Source organism: Epargyreus clarus, unplaced genomic scaffold, assembly GCF_041222505.1.
Source record: "Epargyreus clarus isolate Ecla_fem2 unplaced genomic scaffold, WU_Ecla_fem_2.2 ptg000032l, whole genome shotgun sequence".
NCBI lineage: Eukaryota > Metazoa > Arthropoda > Insecta > Lepidoptera > Hesperiidae > Epargyreus > Epargyreus clarus.
The window spans coordinates 2,032,756-2,056,911 of record NW_027332237.1 but is presented as its reverse complement, the minus strand read 5'-3'; the positions used below and the strand labels follow the sequence as shown (position 1 = coordinate 2,056,911).

Genomic DNA, 24,156 nt, shown 5'->3' with positions numbered 1-24,156 from the left:
GTAATGCATTGTCATCCAAACCAAACGTATATAAAAAAAATCAGCTCAATCAATTCGGGTAACTTTTTTAAAATTTCGTTTCAAGGTTTGACCCTCACATACAAAATAACAAAAGATCGTTAAATACGAAACCATGTAGAGTTGTGGAACACACACTAGTTTAAAATTACATTATTAAGTTGGCATGTAGTAATATGGTTACAGCATATACGGAGATAGATTTATTATAAAGATAATTGCGTGAAATCACTGTACGTAATAAGAAAACGCTTCAATTAATTCGTAGTAATAAAGTTAAATATTTTAGGGGCATAGCGACCAATTGTATGATATTAAAAAAACATGAGATAAAAAACAGAGAGCAGTTTTATTCCGTGGCGCTTCTTCGGCAAACTATTTAATAACTCACTATATGTATAAAGTTTATAAGTCTCTCACACAAACTTATTAAAGTGTACGTACAAGGCGACATTTGTCACACACACATACAAGAGAATTCAAATTCTTTTTCGCGTTTGTTCTTCTTACTTTTTGTGAGTCCGTATATTTGGAAATATTTATCATTTTTTTAAGTAAATAATAGTAAGAATAAAAACAATTAACCAAGTTGTTTTAAGAAATAACGGAATGTTTAAAATAAATATACTCGTATGAGTACAACTGAGTAAAAATAACCAATATTTTAAAACATACAATAAAAATCCGATAAAAATTAAAATTAGAATAATCTTTAAATTATATATTCAAATTATATTGCACCTACTCAAGATCAATAATTACTCGCGAGAATTGTAACTCTTCACCTAGATACACGCGAACAATGGCCGAGTAACGAGCCGAACAATGACGCGTATGTAAACGCTGCGAACGCGTAATCATTCGCCACTGAAAACCCCACATCGAGTTGTATCGAGTAGGTTATTTACATACTCGTATTCGCCTGCACTCGGCGAGTATCTAATCCTGGCATAAGAACCTCGAAAAGAGCCATTATGTAGGTGGCGCTTGCATCGTATGAATCATAAAATACGGGTAGATTGTTCAATAGAAACATGTTAAATCCGGTTTAAACCAGAAAATGCCAGATCCTCACATTACGTTTCCCCGTGTCGTAAGCCGTACATGTGAAGAATTCCATTAAACCATATTAAAATGATTGTCTCATACAGTGCCAGCGCCCCTAACGGTGTTATTTGGCATCTCCTATTCCTACCAAAACAGTTTGTAAATTTATATTTACAGCAACTTTACTTATTTTAAAAAATCGAGTACATAATGAAATGTTATATGCCGTTAACTAAAACTAATAACATTTTTAGTATAATAACAATTTAAGGAAATTCCGATCATATTAATAGATAAAATTATACAATATAATACTCTAAAATATTCTGAAAAAAATAACATATTCGCGGCGCTGTGTGAGTTATCTTTGTACGAATACAGTTAACATGTGCGCGTTGGCAAAAAATGTCAACTTTCATACAATTATTCTTTACATACATTTCTATACATATTAAAATTGTATCTTTACAAAGCAAATCACACAGAGCGATTCTTACAAAGAATAATACAATGATAAATTAAGTTATACAATATCAATTTTGAATAAATAGCTGTCAATTAAAAAAATACTAAGACAATATATTAACACAATAGTTTTAAATTGTCGAGACAAATCGAGCCAAGTAAAAAAACTTCTTTTATAACACAAGATGGCACTACTACGTATTCCACAAAAAATAATAAATATAGAGTAAATAAACATAATCAGTAAGCATTTACGTATACGAACAGTAGGTACATAGAAAATTCGAGACAGTTAAAGAAAATCAAATATCAACCGGCCGGTAACGTCAAATACTAATCTCTCTCTTTTTCCCCTTAGAGAATCATAAAAATTGTAAAAAACAATACATGTTTTAGAAAAGGTTTAGAAGAAGTACACGTAATAATGATTACTAGTGGTAGATATGTTACTACTATTAAACCTATTTACACTGAATGTAAATTGAAACGCTGATCATTAAAAAAAGAACAAAATTTTAGCGAGAAAGAGAGAGAATTATTATAGAAATGGAGATCAACTGATTTTTACGACACTTAACAAAATTACACCGCTAACTAATTTTCACGACCCTAAAACCACTTCTACACGAAACTAGAACACCTCACACAAAACGAAACCAATTCTAAAAAGAGACAATAGTTCAAAAAACCTCGTGCACGTGCGGAAACACCCGGAGCGGCGTTCATTTGTGCGCGCGCGGCGCCGCGGGGCCCGGCGCGCGCAGCAGCAGCGGCAGCGCGCGCCGCGCCCGCGCACCGCCCGCGCCTCATGTCTGCAGCGCCGTGTTTATCTCGCGGTGGATCGTGCTCTGCGGACAAGTTGTAGTGATGTATAGTAGGCTCATGTATGGTAGGTTTAATGTGGATCGTCGTCGGATAGATCGTGATAAACAGGATGATTGGAAAAGAGTAACAATGTAGTGTGGCTATTAAACACGCTTAGACAATTGGTAATTGAAAATCTGTAAATTTCTTAAATATAACTGTAAATTTCTTCTTTAAATGTAAATTTAAAGTTTATGTGTTTATGTGTTTGAAATGTAAATTAAAGTTGTGTGTATGTATAGCGTGTGTGTGCGTGTGCGCGCGTGTGTGTGTGTGTGTGTTTGTGTGTGTAGTTGTGTGTATGTGATTGTATGAGCGAGTGCGTGTTTTTATACGTAAATGTGTCAATGCGTATATGCGTGCATATGTGTATGTTCTTGAGAGCGAGCGTACATGCATGTTTACGTGCGTGTGTAATTGTGTATGTATCACGTTAAAGTCACATGACAGATTGTCTACTACAAATAGATAAACATGTAAAATAATAGTAATCGCACGGATAGTATCTACACAAAACCAACAAATAAATACACAAATGCTCCAATTCAAAATCGCTCAAAAATTACTTCAATTTGTACATTAAATTTCACGCTAGATTACAATCTAGATGGGAATTTATCGCTACTGCACAAAGCATGACAAAAATTAATGACACTCACCAGCTCCTCAAGCTGACGCGCCAGTTGGTCATTCAAAGCCTGAATGACCTGCCGCTGACCGTCTTGAGCAGCCAGAGCCAGCTCCAGCTGACTCTGAGCTAATTTTGCTTCTGCATCCTGCAATGACAAATGTTTTTTGCTTAGAACATTAATTTTTCGAGGCACTCCATTGAATGGTTCTAGCCAATAACTGGAAAAATGGAAGACGCTCAAAGAGGTAGCATGAGATATCCAAGCAATGAGATACCAAAATGAACCATCCACTATATTACTGTTGCACTGTTACCGATCGCCAAAAATACCTAGGCCGAAAACACCTATCTAAATTCATGATTTCTTCATAGCCAAGGATCAAATTAGGCTGTTCATATTACTAAAACAGATGAAGACCATTCCACGACATCCTTTTGCTTATCTCTTGCAAAATCCTTACCTGCTCACTCTTCTTGGATTTAGTGATCTGAGCCAACTCTTCGTTCTTCTGTGCCAATTCTGCTTCCAGTTGAGCCACGCGCTGCCTAAGTTGCTCCACTTCATTAGCATCACCGCCTGAAAAATAGATTTTTGTATATTAATCACCAGGCAAAAGTAACAAAATGCAAGCGCCCTATCAATTGTTGCCTTCAATCAACTATGTCCAATTGGAGGCATTCGAATTTACACGTAAGCACCGCATCTGTTGCTGACCTTAGTTTGAATTCCAATTCCATTTGCAGTTTTTACCGATGGTTTTATCCATGTCAGGCTGTTTACTTCCAATCCTTCCCATCCTTAATTCCGTAAATAATCTATCATCTTTCTCCTCAGATTACCATCATCATGCATGATCGTTGACTACAGCTTACTTCGATTTTCCCGCATCTTTCTATCAAATGTACAGCTTGCTCTATTGATACTCCAACATCATCAGCACTCCATATCCATTCCTCGCACCAATCCTTCAAACGGGGTGCATTTTTTCTACAGCAATTTCGAAAACTCTTACCATCAAGTAGACTGCAAGCTCGTTTTCTTCTTCATAAGCACTTACCTTTCCCAGCATAGTGTCTGGCGCGCGCCACCTCCTCTCTGTACTGATGCAGCTGCCTCTTCCATTCGTCAACATTAGCAGTGCTCTCCTGCAGAGCCGCAGTGAGTCGTAAGTTGTTGCTCTTCAGTGTCGCCAGTTCCACCTCCCATTTCTTCGCGTTGGCAGAGCTGGTGGACAAGAGAAATCATCTATTATATATACATTTAGATTGAGGAGAACCGATGCATTGTATTCGACGTTAAGTAGCCACTGATACTCGTGGCTGCATGGTTGCAATCCTTTGTGGTCCCCTACTGAAATTCCCTACGACTGACTAATGGTAGTAGAGCTCCCTGTGTTTAGACTCCGACAGCACCACTGCCAGACCTATTTCCGCATAGTAACAGCAGAGTTAAGCGCTACTGTGTTCTGGTGCAAAGGGTGTGGTAAGGGAGACAAACTTTTCCGAGATTTCCGAGCTTTCGTCCTAACAGCATATTGAATTTATATTCTATCCAAAGTCAAGCATAAACTATAGACATCTTACTGCCGCCGAGGACTACCTCGAACAGCCTTGTTTAGCTTACCACGCCCTAAAAACCAGAACACAGCGTCACTTAACACTGACAGTATAAGGCGTAATAAGTATGTATGCACATAACCCTGTGTCGCTCCCACGGCACCGGGTACCTTTTGAAGGTTTCCCCCTCGTAAACAAAAACAAAAAAAAAAGTTTGTATGCAGTATAATATGTATGGCAGAAGTGTGTCCACTGCGTTCCTGCTTCGAGCTCCACTACTATACTTTATTGCCTATACGCCTAATTATATATTTAGTAATAGTAATACGCACGAGTTATGAGTGTAGAAAGCGTTATATATTATTACGTTAGCAAATTACTTTATAACGAACTAAGTACATGCAACACCAATAACGCCTATTATCCCAACACACCGTCTAGTCTTTCACATTCAATACCACGCAATACTGAGCTTCATTTCGATTTCATTATTATGCATAAGACATGTTTCACGTATTTGCATGGAGTGTGACCTCATTTATCGACCCGAAATTGAACTAGCGAGATGACGTAGAGCTCTTATATACAATCTATATTTTCGGCTTTTTGGACGAGATGTTAATAAAAAATAAAAAACAAGAAAATATGTGTTTCAACTAACCATGGATCACGAGGCGATTCACAGGAGTTTTAAAGTCTTAACCAACAAGAAACAACAGACATTGTAAAGCAAGTAAATGTTAATAGCCAAATTTTTTATAACATTGAAGTAGCAACTAGAGCATGCAACCATAGTACACACCTTGTGGTACATGGCTACGTCCATCAATGGACATCTGTAATCAACCCCCGATAAAATTATACTTCTACCTGAGGTTGGTAACAGATGCATTGCCAACCTTGAAGACTAAATTGGAAAGCCTTGAATAAGTATGTCTCCCTTCAAACCAAAATACAACAGAGCTTAACACTGCTGTTATTAGGCAGAAATAGGTGTGGTAGCGGTGCCGCCGTAGTTCGTTCATCTCAAACCTCAGAGAGATCTTCATCATGTTCATCATCATTCATCATCTTCATGTTTTAAAGCCGTGCTAGTAACGCTTACAATTGAAATGATTCGTTCCTATACCTAACTACCTACTACCGATCGATACTTCAATAAAATCCGATACGCCGATACGATAAAACGAGGCGAAACCCAAAGACCAACGACCCGATGCGCTGCCGTGCATTGTCTCGTGTGAAAACACCCGAAACAAACACTTTCGATCGTAAAGTCTCAACTTAACGGTCCACATACGTGATAAAATCATAACGCGTATGTAATTTTTCTCGTTTTGATGCAACTATTACCGAGTATTACACGCTGAGCGCGCTCATAGTGTTCTCGTTGTGATTTGCATAGTCACATTGAACGGTTAACTAACCAAGTTATTGTGGGACATGAGCTATCACTTTCAAGGTAAGAACGGTGGTAAAACCTCGTGTCTCGACCACGAAGACACACCACTGACTCTTATAACAACAGAGTTAAGTGTGGCTTGGGTTGTAAAGTATGGTAAGGTACGAGATATACGAGGTATTTAAACATTTTAAACTTAGTACTTAGGGATAACAAGGCATCATTGACCAACCTACTTAGGATTTATGATTTTAGACTTATTTTGTCGCGGAATTGAGATATTTTAATATATAACTGGTAATTACGATACACGGTCTTTAATTTCACTTTTGCCGAAATTTCGACCAAGTTGCACGTATCTTGGTCATATCGAAACTATTTGTGATCACATATATTTATATCACGTCGACTTCCGGTTTGATGGGTGTGGTAAGGGAGACAGACTTTTCCGAGGCGTTCCAGCTTAGTCCTCAGGGGTAGCAGCGCATCTGTGGGCGACCTCAGGTAGGAATACCTAATCCTATCTAGGGTTGATTAAAGATGTCCATGGGCGGCAGTAGCCACTTACCATCAGGTGGACTGCATGCGTCTGCTACTCGTATATTATAAAAAAAAAAAAAAAAAAATTGGTTAAAAAAAACTTCAATCTTGTTTGATACTTCCATTTAATAAAATACAAGAAGAAAAAGTCAGGTACACCTAAATCTACCACATAACAGACATACGGCATAGAAATCCTATCATAACTTCCCTACAGGACCTCTCGAATGGAGTCACGTGAGCAACGGAATGTAGCAGATTATATCAAATTACGTTGTATTACGTACTGATGGATCAATTATGACCAGCCGGTATGCGTGTCCATCTCGCTTATGAATCTCGATTATTCGCTTTACCCGCATTTCCATTGTAATCGAATAAGTACAATAATTGTATTATAAAGTGATGGCCTCTTGGTTTAAAATGGGGCCTTAAATCGGGGAATGTGTAGTTCAATTTAAGGCAAATCGAGTCCACCAATACGCACTTGGCCAGCGCGGTGGATTATGGCCTAATCCTTCTCATTCTAAGAGGAGACCCGTGCCCAGCAGTGGGACAATAATTGATGATGATGGGCTATTGAGCTAAGTTCCAACCACTTAGTTATGATTGCTACTAATAGAAGAACCTATAAGCTGCTTATACCAAATATCAGTAGGGTAGATGCAGAATTATTAATATATCGCAAATGCTCACGAAAATAATAATATGTTTTTATAATATAGAAGTAGCAAAGGTGATTGCGGTCCACCTGATGGCAAGTAGCTACCGCCCATGGACATATGTAATCAACCCCCGATAAGATTAGATTCCCACGTTAGTTTGGCCACAGATACGCTGCTACACTTGCTAAACCTGAGGACTAAGTTAGAACGTCTCTTTTACCACACCCTTCAAAATAGAACACAGTAGCGCTTAGCACTGAAATATGGCAGAAATAGGTATTGACATTTATCTTATACCACATTCCAGTACATATACATGGATATGTACCACAAAGTTTGTTTGTCCACAAGCAAGGTGATATTCATGTCACCTTCGCGACATGAATAGAACAGACCGGTTTTAGCTTTCAAAGAAGATTTTGTTTCAGTATAAAAAGATGTAAACTGTTAATTTATGTAGGCCTCTAGAACTGAAACCTTTTTATGAATGTCGAGGCTCTTTTATTTTGGGCCATTATGAGTTACGAAGTCGTGGGTTGTTAAGTAGATATTAGGTAAAGCTCTCGACTTTTGGAAAGATAATATTCAAGTAGGATTAATGTGGCGCGGTGGTTCTATGATGTACATACATACTAAGATACCTAAATCAAATAAAATCAAATTATTTTATACAAAACAGATCCTTTGTAGAACTCTTTTTGAACGTCAATACATCTACCTACAGCTACTTCACAAGGTGTTTCGTTATAGAGAAGAAGGGGCGAATGAAACTCAATAACAAACATCTTAAAAAAATATTTACAATGGTAAACTTAACCAAATGATACATGTGGAGCTGGAGCTACTTTAGACCACACCGTTTTTACAGTGAAATAATCACTTAATTGATAGTACTCTTTTTAAATAGGGCATATAACTAAGTATAAACTTGGGCTTACTTGTATTTTATTATCCGACTGCGGAGTGTAATGTTTTTCGACCGTGTGTCTTATTATTTGGCACGCCTTAAAGCCCAAATGGCTTGACGGATTTTATCATATGAGATGTCGTTGGATTCGTCTAAATTGTGGAAGTGAGAAGTAATGTTACTTCCCTTTACAGGTAATAAATTTAATCAGTTAGTTTTTCTTTTCTTTTAATATTTAAAAGTTTACATACCTTATTGGAGGTTCTGTACTACAATATAGAGCAGTAACACCGCACCGGGAAATCATTCGATCTTCACGCTCGTTACAGAAATATCCGGAAAATGCGCCCAACGATCGATCGTAACGAGCAACAACGGTTGAGCAACGACGCGCCGAGCTCAATTATATTATGAGCTATATTCTTGTGTTGTGCAATAATGCAACAGCGGGCTGTTACAGTTTTTGCAATAAGCGAGATGTGCTACAGGAGGCGAACGGAGATTCAATTGAGCTAATGTAATGTTTTGACGACCCGCGTGGCAGAGCGGTCAGCATACCGATCTGACGCCCAGAAGCTCCCGGGTTCGAACAGCTATCTAAATGACTAGCTGACCCGGCAAACTTTGTACCGCCTCAAAATCTATTTATCAAATATATTTCATATATAATATAGCCTATGTTACTCGTGGATAATGTAGCTTTCATATGGCGAAAGAATTTTTAAAATCGATCCAGTAGTTTTTGAGCCTATTCATTACAACCAAACAAACAAAGTTTTCCTCTTTATAATATTAGTGTAGATGAATTTAGGTTTCTGGAACTGGGTGTTTTTGTATATCTCTGTGTGTCCATCGCACCCACAATACAGGGAATCCTAGTGTGGGGCTATGAGTTTAGAAAGCGTTTTTTTCTGATATCGACGGAGCTCGTAACTGAGAGAGGAACATGACTATACACGAGAAACGTAATTATTCGTTTCGTCCAAATTTCGGACGAATAATTGGATGACATTAATAATTTTCTGGCTAAAATCCTTACTTTACATGGCTCCACTATCTTACGATCTTACGAAAAAAAAACAACATTTTACTGTCGTTTCATCGAATCATAATTTTAACATTCCATAAACATTATTTTTTCTTTCTTATCTATATTATGATTATGATTCAGGTTAGAATATTTATTCATAATTTTCATCAGCAACAAGGCTATAATGAAAATTAAATCTACCGACGCGATTACACCATAGATTAATCACAAATTTATCATCCCTTACCTTTATCAAAACTGTCAAAAAAGCAAACTTGTTGAATTCCAAATAAAAATCCACGTAAACACCTGTCCGATCATCTAAAATTAATTAAAAAGTGTCGCCGTTACACGAACATACCTTTATTAGGTCGGAAGGGTCATAGGGTCTATAAATGGATCAGTTCACACCCATACCGACGCCGCCGCCGGCGTCCGCTCCGTCAATATTGTCCCCTTGTACACTGCTATTGTACTTCACGTGACATTTACTCCATACGGACGTTACTAGGTGTGTGATACAGAAATTTATTTATACCCCACTAGTGAGAAATTCTAAGCATATTTTTGATCATCAATGACATAATTGACGAAATGTTGCAAATGTCAAAGGCGCCTACTTTTTTTACGGTTGGTGGTAAATGGTCACTGTCGCAAATGACATTTATGATCAATTTTAAATAACACTGAAATCCATCCATTTTAGAGACGAGCTTTTGCCCGCGGCTTCGCTCGCGTTACGAATTATTATTTTCATCCCCTATTTTATCCCCTTAGGGGTAGAATTGATCAAAATCCTTTCTTAGGGGATGCCTACGTCATAACATCTACCTGCATGCCAAATTTCAGCCAAATCCGTCCAGTGGTTTGGGCTGTACGTTGATAGATCACTATGTCAGTCAGTCATCTTTGAGTTATATATTTTAGAGATTAGCCACATACCTATAAGTTGTCACCTCGTCTGAGCCTGAACACTCCAAATAAGTGTAGGTAGAGACTGTACAAAGCATTTCCACAGGACAGCAACGTGCAACAGGGCTATTATAAAGTGACATATCGATACCTTAATTCGCAAATCAGCCAACTCAACTTTTTGTCAAAATGTTTTTTTTTTATTTATATTGATAGCAAATGGCGTTGAACGAAATCAAAATAAATAAAAAAAAACATTTTGATAATAAGTGGAGTTGGCTGATTTGCGATTTAAGGTATCGATATACGAGGGTACGTTTTTAAGTTCGCGGAATGAGGGACAAGGAGCGAAAATAAAATGTCAAAATTATTTTTCTTTTTCTACATATTCTCCTGCAAGACGAATGCATTTTTCAAATCTTTGTATTAACTTATTTAAACCCTCATAAAAAAATGTTTTGTCCTTGTCGGAAAAATACGAGGAAATTGCGTCCTTTACTTCTTCGTCTGTAGAAAATTTCTTTCCACGAAGCTCTTTTTTCAGTTTTGGAAAGAGATAATAATCGCTGGGAGCCAGGTCTGGACTATAGGGTGGGTGATTTAAAATATCAAAGCCCACCTTATGCAGGGCAGCCAGTGCAATACGGCTCTTGTGTACGGGCGTATTGTCGTGCAACAGCAGGACACCTCTGGATAATTTTCCTCGTCTTTTTTCTTTGATGGCTTCTTTTAACCGCTCCAAGATTGTTGCGTAATATTCTCCGGTTATAGAGACACCTTTATCTTTGTAATCTATTAACAAAATTCCTTCTGCATCCCAAAAGACTGTCGCCATGAGTTTGCCGGCCGATTGTGACACCTTAAACTTTTTAGGAGGTGCTGTACCCTTTTTATGCCACTGCATGGAGTCTTGTTTAGACTCAGGTTCATAATGGTGAACCCAAGTTTCATCTCCAGTAACAATTCGATTCTGTACAATATCCTTATCTTCTCCACAGAGGTTCAAAAACGCACGGGAACATTCAACGCGCTGTTGTTTCTGAGGCGGCGTGAGCATTCTCGGCACCCACCGCGCACTGACCTTAGTCATGCCAAGATGGTCATGCAGAATTTTAAAAATGGTTGTATCCGATACTCCAACCATTTCTGCAAGCTGTTTCTTCTTTAGCCGAGCATCTTCCAGTACTAATTTTTCGACTTCCGCTATCGTTTCCGGAATGGTCACCTCAACAGACCGTCCTGGTCGTGGGTCGTCTTCAAGTGAATCCCTGCCTTGCTTAAAAAGGTTGTTCCACTTGTAAACCATCGTTTTTCCAGGGCAAGAGTCCCCGTAAACCGATGACATCTCTTCCATTATGATTTGCACAGACTTTCCTTGCTTGGTAAGGAACTTTATAACGGCGCGATGCTCGATTTTCTCCATACTTCCAATTTTCTTCCGGATTGAGTTGTTTAATTGTCGATAGTTTTAAAACTAATGATGCAATTGTGATAAAACTTTATATTTATACTATTTATGAGTCACTTAACACGTACCGCCCTTAACGAGCCCGCTATCCCCCCTCCAACCCTGCCATTCCGCGGACTTAAAAACGCACCCTCGTAGGTGTGGCGATGGTGCCTTTGTAGTCGAACCGCGATGGGTTGTACCATAAATCTTATTTTCGTGTATAAATTGGGACTATAAATGGATCTGTTTACACCTATACCGACGCCCGTAGCCGCTCCGTCAATATTGTCACCTGAATTGACATGACATTTACTCCATACGGACATTACTATGTATCTGTGTCTATCGGTACGATATTTATATCCACTAGTAAGAAATAAAATAAAAATACTCCATTCGAGAGAAGAAAATCTTTTTACAGGCTTTTGCTAGTTAGTTCGTACTTAATTTTAAATCAGTTAAGCTGAACCAATTGAGCTAAAATTATGTAAAATTTTAACAAAGGTACATATTTGGTTTGGATGATAATACATGATTAGCTTTATAACGCCTTACTAAAACCAATATGGCGGACGCCCTAAGATGGCGGATCTGTTATTTTTTATATACGTCTCAAATTTATGTTATGTATCAAATTAAAGGATATTCTAAGAATACGAAAAAGAAGATGAAATAAGAATAAGAATGTCAATAAAATATTTATATAACATTATATTTTAAAAGGGTATTTTATAGTACCTGCCTAATTGTGATCACAATAATAATCTACGGACCGCAGATGCTTAATAATAGACACCCGTTTTTTACCATTTGAGTGCGGAACCCTAAAACTAAACATAACAACTCCTAATTTAAAAAAAAAAAACTTTCTTTACGCAAAGCAGGTGCGCAAATTGCATTAGAAAATTAATACGTTACCATAAATATATTTAATATGCATATGAGTTTAAATTGAGGAAGGATCATTTTACCGTTCCGTACCGGTGGTTTGATTAGAACGATAAATAACCGACTGATATGTAGTCACAATGAAGCGGTAATAATTGAAGCGCGTTCAACCGGAGCCATGTAATTATTCTAACTTATTCAAAGTTCGATTGGCCATCGCTCATAGAAATTATGTTATGAAATTAAAAATTAAACGAGTGATAGGACTCTTTAGGGTTCGACTCCAGAGACACCACTACACCAGCTATACACACATACCTCCTAATGACAACGATTATACGGACGGAGAGACACTTATATGTATAAGGTTCTCCAAAAAGTAATCAGATATAGCAACGCAACTTTGGCCGACCTTAGGTAGAACTTATGTGCTATTTGAGATTAATTATAAATATCCATAAGCTACACTTATCATCAAGTAAACTAATTTATTGCATGTGTTATAAAACGTTATACATATTATGTAACAAAATACTTAGACGTGAAAATAATATTCTCACGTCTAAGGCACTTCAGATTTAAAAAAAAAACTTTTAAAATCCAGACATATTCTACAACATACAAGCAAATAAATATCCGAAAAGCTTCAGCACACTTCAGTAAAAACTGAAAGCCCTTTTGGGATTAAAACTGGAAAAAATATAGAGAGAAACAAAAAGCGAACCGCATGATCCCCTAGAAGGACTCCGGCCGTCGTAGGTGCGATGAACACAAAAAGAGTGAGTACACAAACACCTAGACCCAGTACGTATTTCTGATTTCATCATTTAATTGTACTATCTGAATTAGGATCAACCCTTTAAGGGCGTGGTGAAAGAAAGACACGAGAAATTTTGCGTAGTACTCAGAACTCAGATACTCGCACCTATTTCTGCCTCATAACAGCAGTATTAAACGTTACTATGTTCTGGTTTGGGTGTGGTAAGGGAGACATACTTTTCCGAGGCGTTCCAGCTTAGTCCACAGGGGTAGCGGCGTATCTGTGGCCGAACTCAGGTAGGAATATCTAATCCTATCTGGGGTTCATTACAGATGTCCATGCGCGGCAGTAGCCATTTACGATCAGGTAGTGGTAGTGGAGTGGGAAACCTTCAAAAGGTACCCTATGCCGTGGGAGCGGCACGGGGTTATGTGGGATTCTTACCGCACTAAAACCCCCCCGGTGGCCGTCCTCGGCGCTGCGTAAAGAACTCCGGGATCTCCAGAGGAACGCAACCGGAGTTCTATGTTTTACCTATTTGCATGCTCGTCTGCTACTATAAAAAAACACTAGTAACTATATGAGTATCATAGCCAATGCGTCATGCAAGTCAATCAACAAGATTCAAAATATTTCAAGTGCATTTTCGTAACATCCATATTGTGCGTAACGATCACTTTCGCGATATCTTCTGTTTTGTTGCGAATCGCGCGTCATTTCCGAAAGTTTCTAGTAGTAGTACCTTTAGACATTGCAACCTCACTGAAGGATTTTATAGAGCCAATAAAATGATTGTCACTGCAACATCGCAACTCAAACGACGATAACATAGGTGCTATGGATGGATATCAGGGTTGTCACCTTTAATAAAAACATACTATTTTATTTCCTATCCGACGTCCCAAAAGAAAACGTCTGGACTTAAAACTATACAACACTTTACGTATCTTTTTTTTTCATTGTACTGATACTGAATTCGTTCTACTTTATATACGATTTACATTTAAGTTCATAAACCGTTTATTGTTCCTTTAAAAATTGTCCCCTGTATCAAATTGTTCTGTATACAAATTGTTTGTTCTAATAAGGTCATGTAGTTGTACCATATAGATAAATAAACACATCATAATAATCTCTTATAAGTAAATATTTCCTCGAAAATATTACATACAAGTCATTGAAAAAAAATTCTTGTAATTTTATTTTTCCATTTTTTTACGAAAGTTTATCTCTCCGCATGAAAATATTTACGTTTCGTCGCAACCCTTAAAATCACCAATAATAATATAATTCGCGTGTCACGCACGTAAAGTGAATTACGTCCGTAATAACATACAGTTACGTTTATGCGAAATTATATCTCTTCTGTTTTTACGCCGATGCGCTTGCCCCGTTTACAACATCGTTCGTTCTTATATCCTCTTATTCTTTTACTCCTTATAAATATTCCTTAAGAGCTGTGCCCCTTGTTTCATCCGCGTTAAAAGTATATAAATAGTAAATAATGTAGAGATATCATGGTTTCTGTTTTTTTCTAGTGAAAACTTCTTTATTCTTTATATGGGTAAAAAAATGTTAAATTCGCAGGACACGTGACCTTATCTAAAATTCGTAACCCCCATATTTTTTTTAAATAAAAGCCTTAGTTATTCCTTGTTTAACATCAGCTAACTGCCAGTAAAATTCCCCTCAAAATCGGTCTAGCCATTTCGAGAATTTGCCGGAATGGCTGATCTTGACAGACAAAAGTACAATTTTTTTTTCATTTCATATGCATTAAGTAAAAACCTGTTATTTTGCAAGCAGGCACTTCAATTTATTTATTTGTATAGATTTCTTGACGGTAGAGCCATCGTCAACCCTTTACTGCTCCATTGATAACACAGCTTCACAAAAATGACTGTTTTTGTTTTTCTTTTTTGTAAAAAAGTAAAAGCCCATACTAAGGGTACAGGTCTCCATCATAGTGAGATGGATTTAGGCCATAGCCTTCCTTGCTAGCCTAGTGCGAATCGGTAGAATTCACACACATTTAAGAACTTCTTTTTTAATATAGCACTGTCAAGGTGTCGGCTTCCTTATGATGTCTTCCTTCACCATTAAAACAAGGAATAATTAATTTGATTCTGGATACCCTGAAGAGTTCTTCAGGTAGAACCCTCTTCTATAAGACGTTGGTTACGGATGTCCATGAGCGGCAGCGACCACCTACCATCAGGTGGACTCCATACTTTTACCACTTCAGTATCACACAAAAGAAGCCCAAATAAATAGGAATTCCTACTTCAATAGAATCTACAACAAAGACGTATTCAGCTTTTTGTCGTGTTTTTACAATTTCCTACTAGTTAATTAGCAATTCAACTCACGCGTACCACTTACCAATCGCGATGACATATTTGTGTATTAAAACAAGGCTTCAATTAATGAAATATGATTCTATTCTTTTTTTTTATAATATAGGAGTAGCAGACGAGTATGCAATCCACCTGATGGTAAGTGGCTACTGCCGCCAATGGACATCTGTAATCAACCCCAGATAGGATTACATATTCCTACCTGAGGTCGGCCACAGATGCGCCGCTACCCCTGAGGACTAAGCTGGAACGCCTCGGAAAAGTATGTCTCCCGTTTTATAATGTTGATGTAATAAACGAGCATTTTATTTATTTTATTGTTTAATGTTAAGAAGAACGGTTATGCACCAATTACACTTATTAACAATCATTATAAATAATAAATTTCAATAGACAGATAAAATAAATTACATCATTTCACAATGTCGATGTTGATTATAATAATAATAAAAAAAAAAAAAAAAAATAATAATAATAATAATAAATAAAAAAAAATAATGTCAATGATGATAAGAGACAAGTTATGAAAATACAATAGTTAAGTATAAAATGTTACATTGTTTCCATGATTATTCAAAATTCTAATAATTATATTTAAAAAAAAAAGAAAAAAAAAAACAGAATACAAAAAAAAAATACAATTTAAGATGAACATTAAATGATAACTGTCGATGTCAAAATAGAAGAAAAAAAAAATAAAATAAAAAATCAATATTATTTGTCAGTGTGCTTTAGACACACTTTTAACACGTTTTGCCATGAATCCGCAAAAATATCAAAGTCAGGAAAAGCTTTTAGGAGAGCGCCGATAGCTGAGAGAATACGAGGTATCGGTGAATTTGCGCGCCCAACTGTTCTGCTAAATGGAACCACAAGTAATTCGTGCTTACGGCACCGGCAGTAATTGTTTGGGGCGAAAAGTTGAACCAACTCACTTAGTAAATCAGGAGCATCGATCATCCCTCTGTAGATTTTGAATGCAGTTATTAATTGATCGTTCGCTCTTCTGGTCTTAAGCGAGCTATAGCCAAGACATCCCAGGAGGAATGCCGTGGGGTACATGAATGGGTAGTATCCAAACTTACGTGTGTAAAGGTATCTTAGAAATGCTTTCTGAACCTTCTCAAGTAGTAGCTCGTAGAAAGACTCGTGAGGATTCCAAACGCAAGAACTGGCTTCCAATTTACTGCGTACTAGTGCATTAAATAACAGACGAGCTACCTGATCAGATTTAAATTCACGCGAGTTTCTTAGAACAAAACCTAACCGTTGGAAAGATTCCTTTGCAATAAGCACAATGTGCTCATGGAATGTCAACTTTTGATCGAATGTTACACCCAGATCCTTCATCGATATGGTTCTTGGCATGATAGTGGTGCCAATTTTATAATTAAAGATAATCGGACGCAACATTCGACCAAAAGTCATAACATAACATTTGGAAAGATTGAATTCCATTTTATTTACTGTGCTCCACTCATGCACCGCACGAACATCCTCCTGAAGTAACAAACAATCAGCTTCCGATCGTATCTCTGCGTACAGTTTAAGATCATCCGCATACAGAAGACACTTTGAGTGCGCAACAACGTCCGGTAGGTCATTTATCATCAGGAGGAAAAGCAAGGGCCCTAGTATCGACCCCTGACTCACTCCCGAACGTGTGTGGTATGGGGATGACTCGTAGATACCCAATTTAACGTATTGTTGGCGGTCACGCAAATAATCAGCGAGTAGTCTCAGGAGTCCAGGAGCGAATCCGATATTACACAGTTTTGCAAGCAATACGTCATTATCGACTCTATCAAATGCCTTTTTAAAATCAAAGTACAGTACGTCTACTTGATGACCGTAGTCCAAATGTGCTGAAATATAGTTCGCAATCGTTAAAAGGTTACTGTTGACAGAGCGTTTTGCCCTGAAGCCGTGTTGGAAATTCGACAAATGTTTTTCAACTTGCGAATAGATGTAACGGTGTAGCACGTTTTCGAAAACTTTGGCAGGAGAAGAAAGAATTGCAATCGGTCGGTATTCCTCAACAGCTGATTTATTAGATGTTTTCGGTATTGGCGAAACTCTTGATATCTTCCACAGGTGAGGATAAATACCAGTTTTTAAAGCGACGTTAAAAATGTGACACAAAGGAAAACAAATAATATTTTTTACGTTTTTTAGAAGTATGGGAGGTATAAAGTCCGGTCCAATAGAGCTATTCACTTTTAATTTGTTTATGCCGTACGTTACATCAGAAATGTTAAAATTAAATATGTTTATGTAATCGCTATTACTTTTTAAATCTTCTGACTGCGCCAATGTATGATCTAAACGTGGTATGTTTGGAGAAAAAACACTAGCAAAAAACCGCGCAAAAGCTTCGGCTGCTGCGACTCCCGAGAAAGATTCACCCTGATAATTAATTTCCGGCTCGAACCCCCCCTTGGATCGCAGGCTATTAATATACCGCCAGAAATCGCGAGGATTACTTTTTAAGTTATTCTCCGTTTGTTTCAAATAGGAAGCATAAGCAAGTGCAACTCTATGTTTCAAGGATTCTCTTATTGCTTGAAAAGGCCTGTAAGTGTCGTCACATTTATTGCGTTTCCAAGACCTATGCAGGTTCAGCTTACGCTTTACATCATGGATGATATCCGATGTAAACCAGACCGGGTACCGGTTTACTGCATCTTTCTTACGAAGTTTTTTAGGCACACATAACTCGAATAAGTTATATAGGATGTCATAAAAATGGTGTAATGCTGTTATTGTATCGTTTGCATTAAGGACTTTGTCCCAAGAGACACACAAAAGCAAACCATACAACTTAGCATAGTCGCACTTGTTAAAATTCCAATCCTTCACTGAACTAATGTTGCTGGGGGGAATAACTTCGCAAGTGCGAACTACTTTTAAATTGACTTCAATATCCAAAGCCGGGTGATAAACGTCGATGGGAACTAATCCCGATGTGCAAGTAACCACTACATCTCGTATATCGGCACTCTCCCGAACTAATACAACGTCAAGCTTACCACCATAATCATTGAAAACATAATTTTTCTCAGTAAGATTACAAATCGCCAAAAAATAACAATAATATTTTTTAACATTTAACGATGCACGGTTTAGGTTAATGTCCCCAAGTATAATTACTTCACCACTCAGTTCATGTATATGTCTTTCTACCGTAGTGAACCAAACCATGTAATCTTCGTCAGTTGCGCTAGGCTTGATGTAAACAACGCATACATAGAAGGCACGAGAATGACATGTAAAAACTGCCCAAAGATCTTCGCCGTGTTCTGTTTCAAGCTTACGCTGACGGCGTATGACTATATTAGCGCACGCGGCGAGCAGGACGCCACCGCACGGCGTGTGTCTGTCACGGCGCAACACGGACCAATTACCAGTGCTCACTTCCGAGTCACTTACGGAGTTGTCGAGGAACGTTTCTGTGGCGGCCACTAAGCTATGCTCCAGAGTTGCTAGGTGGTTGCGCCACACTCGAAGTTTACTTTTAAGACCACGGACATTTTGATATAGAAAGCTCAACCTGACATTGACCTTATTGGGTGCTTGGGATGTCACGAAAGGGCTGGTTATTTTTTGGTGGTACCCGGTTACCAATCGGTCTGTGAAGGTTTACCCATGCCTTTATTCTTGCGTTCACTGGCCAAACGTCAACAGAAAAGCAGGTCTCGTAATAAGGTACTGGAACACCTACCTTATATGATCGGTAATTACCCTTCGCCTTAAGCTCCTCCACTGTACACGTTCCATTAGGGCAAATTCGGCTTAGGTACATCTTGATGTCATCAGCACTGGATTCCATATTCCACAAGTGAAAATGTTTGCGTGGTTCGACCGCCTTTAAGGTAGTTACGGCGGGACCAGCTTTGCCGCACAAAGAAGTTTGTCGTCGGCCCTTCGACTTAACCTCTGTCCACGCTACCTTCAGTTGATTTAAGTGATCCCTCGTCTCATCTGTTTCTTTTGTGCTATTCGGTTGCTTAGACGATGGTTCACTCACCAATTTCGGCTTTTGCGTGCGTTTAGGGCGAGACGAGACAGTTTTAGTGCTTTGCGTTGGCTGAACCTCCGATATAGGTGCCTCGGCGACTTCTTGTCTAGTGCTCTCATTTTCCGTATCGGGTGACTCAATAATAGAAGATAATCCTTCGTTTTCGTGCCCGACATAAGCATTTTGAGGAAGCTTAATTTCGCTACTAATCCGCTCAACTTTGGCTACACACTGTTTAAGTTCCGCGGTAAGTGCCGCATTGGCTATTTCATAGTGTGCCAGTTTGCCATGTAGCAACTCTATTTGTGCCATATAGTGGTTAATTCTGGTCTCGTTGTTCTGTATAACTGAGACGGAATTTTGAAGAAGTTGCCTCAGCGACGTAATCTCTTGCATCAAACAGTGCATAGCCGTAGAAGCTTGACTTTCTTCGGTTAATTCCGGCGTAATATCATTCGCTGCCAGCTTTCTACGGTGAGTGATATTAGAAGCATTGCGGCATTCGGGGCATAACCAGAATTTCTTACCTGGGTTCACCTCGCCCACACATGTAGGATGGTACATATTATTGCATTTGCCAGCCATGCAATGCAGCCCATCGTCATGCGAAATAAAAGCAAGACAAATAGCGCAATTACTCATGTTGAATAGTTCCGTCAATAGTAAGAAAGCGCGTGAAGCGTAAAGCGTTAGTAAAAAAGTGCACTTTATACTCGTTGTTTTAGTGGTCAATAGTGTTGCGTGAAGTGCAGTGCGTGATTCATCCGTTGCCGGTCATTGACCCGATGCATACGATGCGAGAGAACTGCGGGTTGGGATAGGTCAGGTCTTCGAACGGTTATGAAATATTTAAAAATGTTTTTGCTTATATCACCACTGATTCTTCACCGATTCGCACCAAACAAATTGCACCAAATACTGTTTTTTTCTAGCTACAAAACTATATAACTTTTATCTATACAACTGTACTTTACGCTATTTTTAAAGCAAAATAATGTAAGAGTAAACAAACACGGTATTGCTCTGACGGCGATCGAGCGGTACTGCGAGCATGCAGTCCACCTGATGGTAAGTCGCAACAGTCGCTTATGGACACCTGGGGGCCTACCACCATCTTTTAAAGACCATCATAGTTCAGGAAAGTTTTATTGCCTCCTTAAAACAGTAAAATATTCCGTCATACACAGTTGAACAAACTAAAACCCTTATTATTTTTTCGCTTATCAATTGTATAAAACCAACTGAAATTGTCATATTTTGCTTAAAAAGTTAAATTTCTGCAAAAAAGTTAAAATATGATTAAAATAATATTGTTTTATGAGATGGTAGTAACCCCCCTGCAATCAACCGCAGATAAGATGAATTTAGATTTTAGATTAAGATTAATCATAATTAAGAGGAAGACTACATGTTGTGTTGCTACCTCTGCTCTAATTTGGAACGCTTCGGATAAGTCTGAGCATGCAGTCCTTCTGGCGATAAGTGACAACTGCTACCCATGAATATCTGTAACTAACCCCAGATAAGATTAAGATGTAGATCACAAGTGTGTTGCTACCCATAAGGACTAAGTTGGAACGACTCCAATAAGAATGCCTTTCACCACATCCTTCAAACCAGAATACACGGCCTGTATCTGACACGGGCCTTACACAACCGAAACGGCTTACCATGCATTTCGAAGCTAATGTCACCACCAACGGTCACCCATCACATGCGACCACGCCCGATTTTACTTATCTTGGTAGAATTTCGACTCATAACATTTCCCCAAATCCCGTGGAGACAACGACAAAACCAAGCACACAAACATCCAAATCAAGCCTAAATCTATCATATAGACGTCTACATGATCGGTATCGAACCCGGTCCGTTTGCATATCAGGCCAACCACTACGCCACATGGACCATCAGACACAACACAACACAATTCAACTTTTATTTCTGGATGAAAGAACGTTGCCCCGAGTGATTAATGGCGGTATGAAGTGGATGAATTACGTGAACACAAGTGATTATTTCATTATACAAAGTGATTATTACAAATGTATCAATAAATGTGGAATGCAAGTGCTATTGCAATAAAATTATCGTGTATCGTTAAACCACTCGTAATGTTACAAATATGCGGACAGATAATTTAAACTGTAATCAGAATAAAAATGTGGGATAAATTGCGAAATCTTTGATTGTAGTTATATTTGAGCAACTTTTTACCTCTTTAATAATATAGAAGTAGCAGAGGAGCATGCAGTCCACCTGATGGTAAGTAGCTACTGCCGCCTTTGGACATCTGTAATAAACCCCAGATAGGATTAGATCGCTACCTGAGGTCGGCCACAGATACGCCGCTACCTCTGAGGTTTAAGCTGAAACGCCTCGGAAAAGTATGTCTCCTTTACTATACCCTTCAAACCAGAACACAGCAGCGTTAACAATGCTGTTATGAGGCAGAAGTAGGTGCGGCGGTGGTGCCGCCGGAGTCGTACCACAAAGGATTCTACCACCTTCAAGAGCATGCACTCCATTTGATAGAAAGTAGCTACTGCCGCCATGGACATGTGTCAACCCTAAATAAGATAAGCCCTGCATGAGATCGGCCACAGATGCTTCTCTACTCCTGAAGACTAAATTGGAACGCCTCGTAAAATATGCCTTCCTTACCCACACTCTTCCATGCATAACACAGCAGCGCTGAAGACTGCTGTTATTAGACAGAAACAGGTACGACGATGGTGCTTCCGGAGTCGACCCACAAAAGGTTCTGCCACCCTCAAAAGATCAAAGCTAAATTACCTCAAAACATATTCAAATAGCGATCTGAGATCAAACAACAATACTGTTTAAAGATATGAATATATAAGAGGGTGAAAGGGGGACACAGGGGAGTGGTTGTGTACATTGAACGTGTCGAGTGCAATAACATTGAGTATTCCATAAAATATTCATCGTCATTTTACAAACAAACGGCAATATTGTTTAAAGATATAAAATAAAAAGGAACAAGGGAAAATTATTTAAAGACTAGCTGACCCGGCAAACTTTGTACAAATCCGGGCCGTGGATTGGTACCGCCTCAAAATCTATTTATCAAATATATTTCATATAAAATATAGCCTAGCCTATGTTACTCGTGGATAATGTAGCTTTCGAATGGTGAAAGAATTTTTAAAATTGTTCCAGTAGTTTTCGAGCCTATTCATTACAATCAAACAAACAAACAACGTTTTCCTCTTTATAATATTAGTATAGATATGAGTATATTATGTTGTAACCGCACGCTTCGCAATTGTTAAGCGTATTTTTGAAGGTGGTAGAACCCTTTGGGGTTCGACTCCGGTTTGAAGGGTGTGGTAAGAGAGATATACTTTTCCGAGATGTTCCGGCGTCGTCCTCAGGGGTAGCGGCGCGTCTGTGGTCGACCTCAGATAGAGATATAATCATATCAGGGGCTGATTACAGATGTTCTTAAGCGGCAGTTGCCACTTACCATCATGTGGACTACATGCTCGTCTGTTACTCTTCGTATCATAAAAAAATTACGCTTCAAACGCACAATCGTGTGCATGCATTGCAAGTCCTTGCGGCAAATTCCCTTTGATTTTCTAAAACACTGTTTTTTTAGCGTTTGCAAACCTACACGAACCAAGTCAAACTCTCCATCCTCACGTTTGAATTTGTAACGGTTTGTTTAAGTTTGGCAAGCATGAGGACTTGGGTAAGGAGGTGACAGGGGGATGAGGGGGATGGTGGGGTGTAGTCGGGTACATTGAACGTGTCGAATGCATTGCCAAAAGATTATCCCGACATTTTCATGTTGTGAAAATTCCGAGGACATTTTTATAAGCTTACGGCAACGGCGGCGATTGAGATAAAACATTCTCCTTCATAACTTATTTCTTAAAATTGTAAGTAGGTATCGACTAGTCTACACTCAATAACGTCGGAACTATAAGAGCTCCAAAGCGGAATGTGCTACAAAGGCGTGCCATCATCAGGCGTGCATTTTTAATTTTATGGAGCAGTTCTTGCGTTTCAGTGGAAGGCCGTGGATGCCAACTGACTCATATGACATATGAGGCGAACATCTTAGATCAGAAGTCCGCTTATGTGATCGTTTTCAAATAGAACCCCCGATTTGTATGGTGCGGCAATGACCACGGTTTATACATACAACTCATACGCGCAAAGGGTCCCGGGTTCGATCCCCGGCCAGACAGATATTTAAATGATGAATTTAGATATCTGTTCCTGGGTCTGGGTGTTTGTGTATTTGTCTATGTGTGTGTCCATGGCACCCACGACACAGGGAATCCTAGTGTGGGGCTGTAAGTGTAGATAGCGTTTTTAGCGTTTAACTTTTTTCAGCAAATAATGTAATTCAGAATAGTGTAATGTTTATTTACCTCTCGTTCCACTCGTTCTCTACCGTGTGTAAGTGAGACATACAAGCAAAAGCCGCCATTTTCAAATACATTATTCATTGAAACAAATCATAGCTTATTACTAATAACACGATGGTACAATAATAGGATGGTAATCCGTTACACTGGACGCGTTAGCAAATTACTAAGAAATGCGTATTGGCGTTTCGCAATACGTTGAAGAAAATCACTTATCGATTATGTCCAATTTAAGCAATTAT

At 38.5% G+C, this 24,156-nt stretch overlaps 1 protein-coding gene across 1 annotated transcript in view; it reads right to left on the bottom strand.

Moving 5' to 3' along the window:
• Positions 1–2,308: 2,308 nt before the first annotated feature.
• Positions 2,309–24,156, bottom strand: part of homer (protein) — a 56,273-nt gene continuing 34,425 nt past the window's right edge. The window contains exons 7-10 of the mRNA XM_073090077.1: positions 4,084–4,250; positions 3,487–3,602; positions 3,054–3,170; positions 2,309–2,378 (exon numbers count right to left, since the gene is read on the bottom strand). Of these exons, the coding sequence (XP_072946178.1) occupies positions 2,337–2,378; positions 3,054–3,170; positions 3,487–3,602; positions 4,084–4,250 (442 nt within the window). The 3' untranslated portion in view covers positions 2,309–2,336. The remainder of the gene's footprint in view (positions 2,379–3,053; positions 3,171–3,486; positions 3,603–4,083; positions 4,251–24,156) is intronic.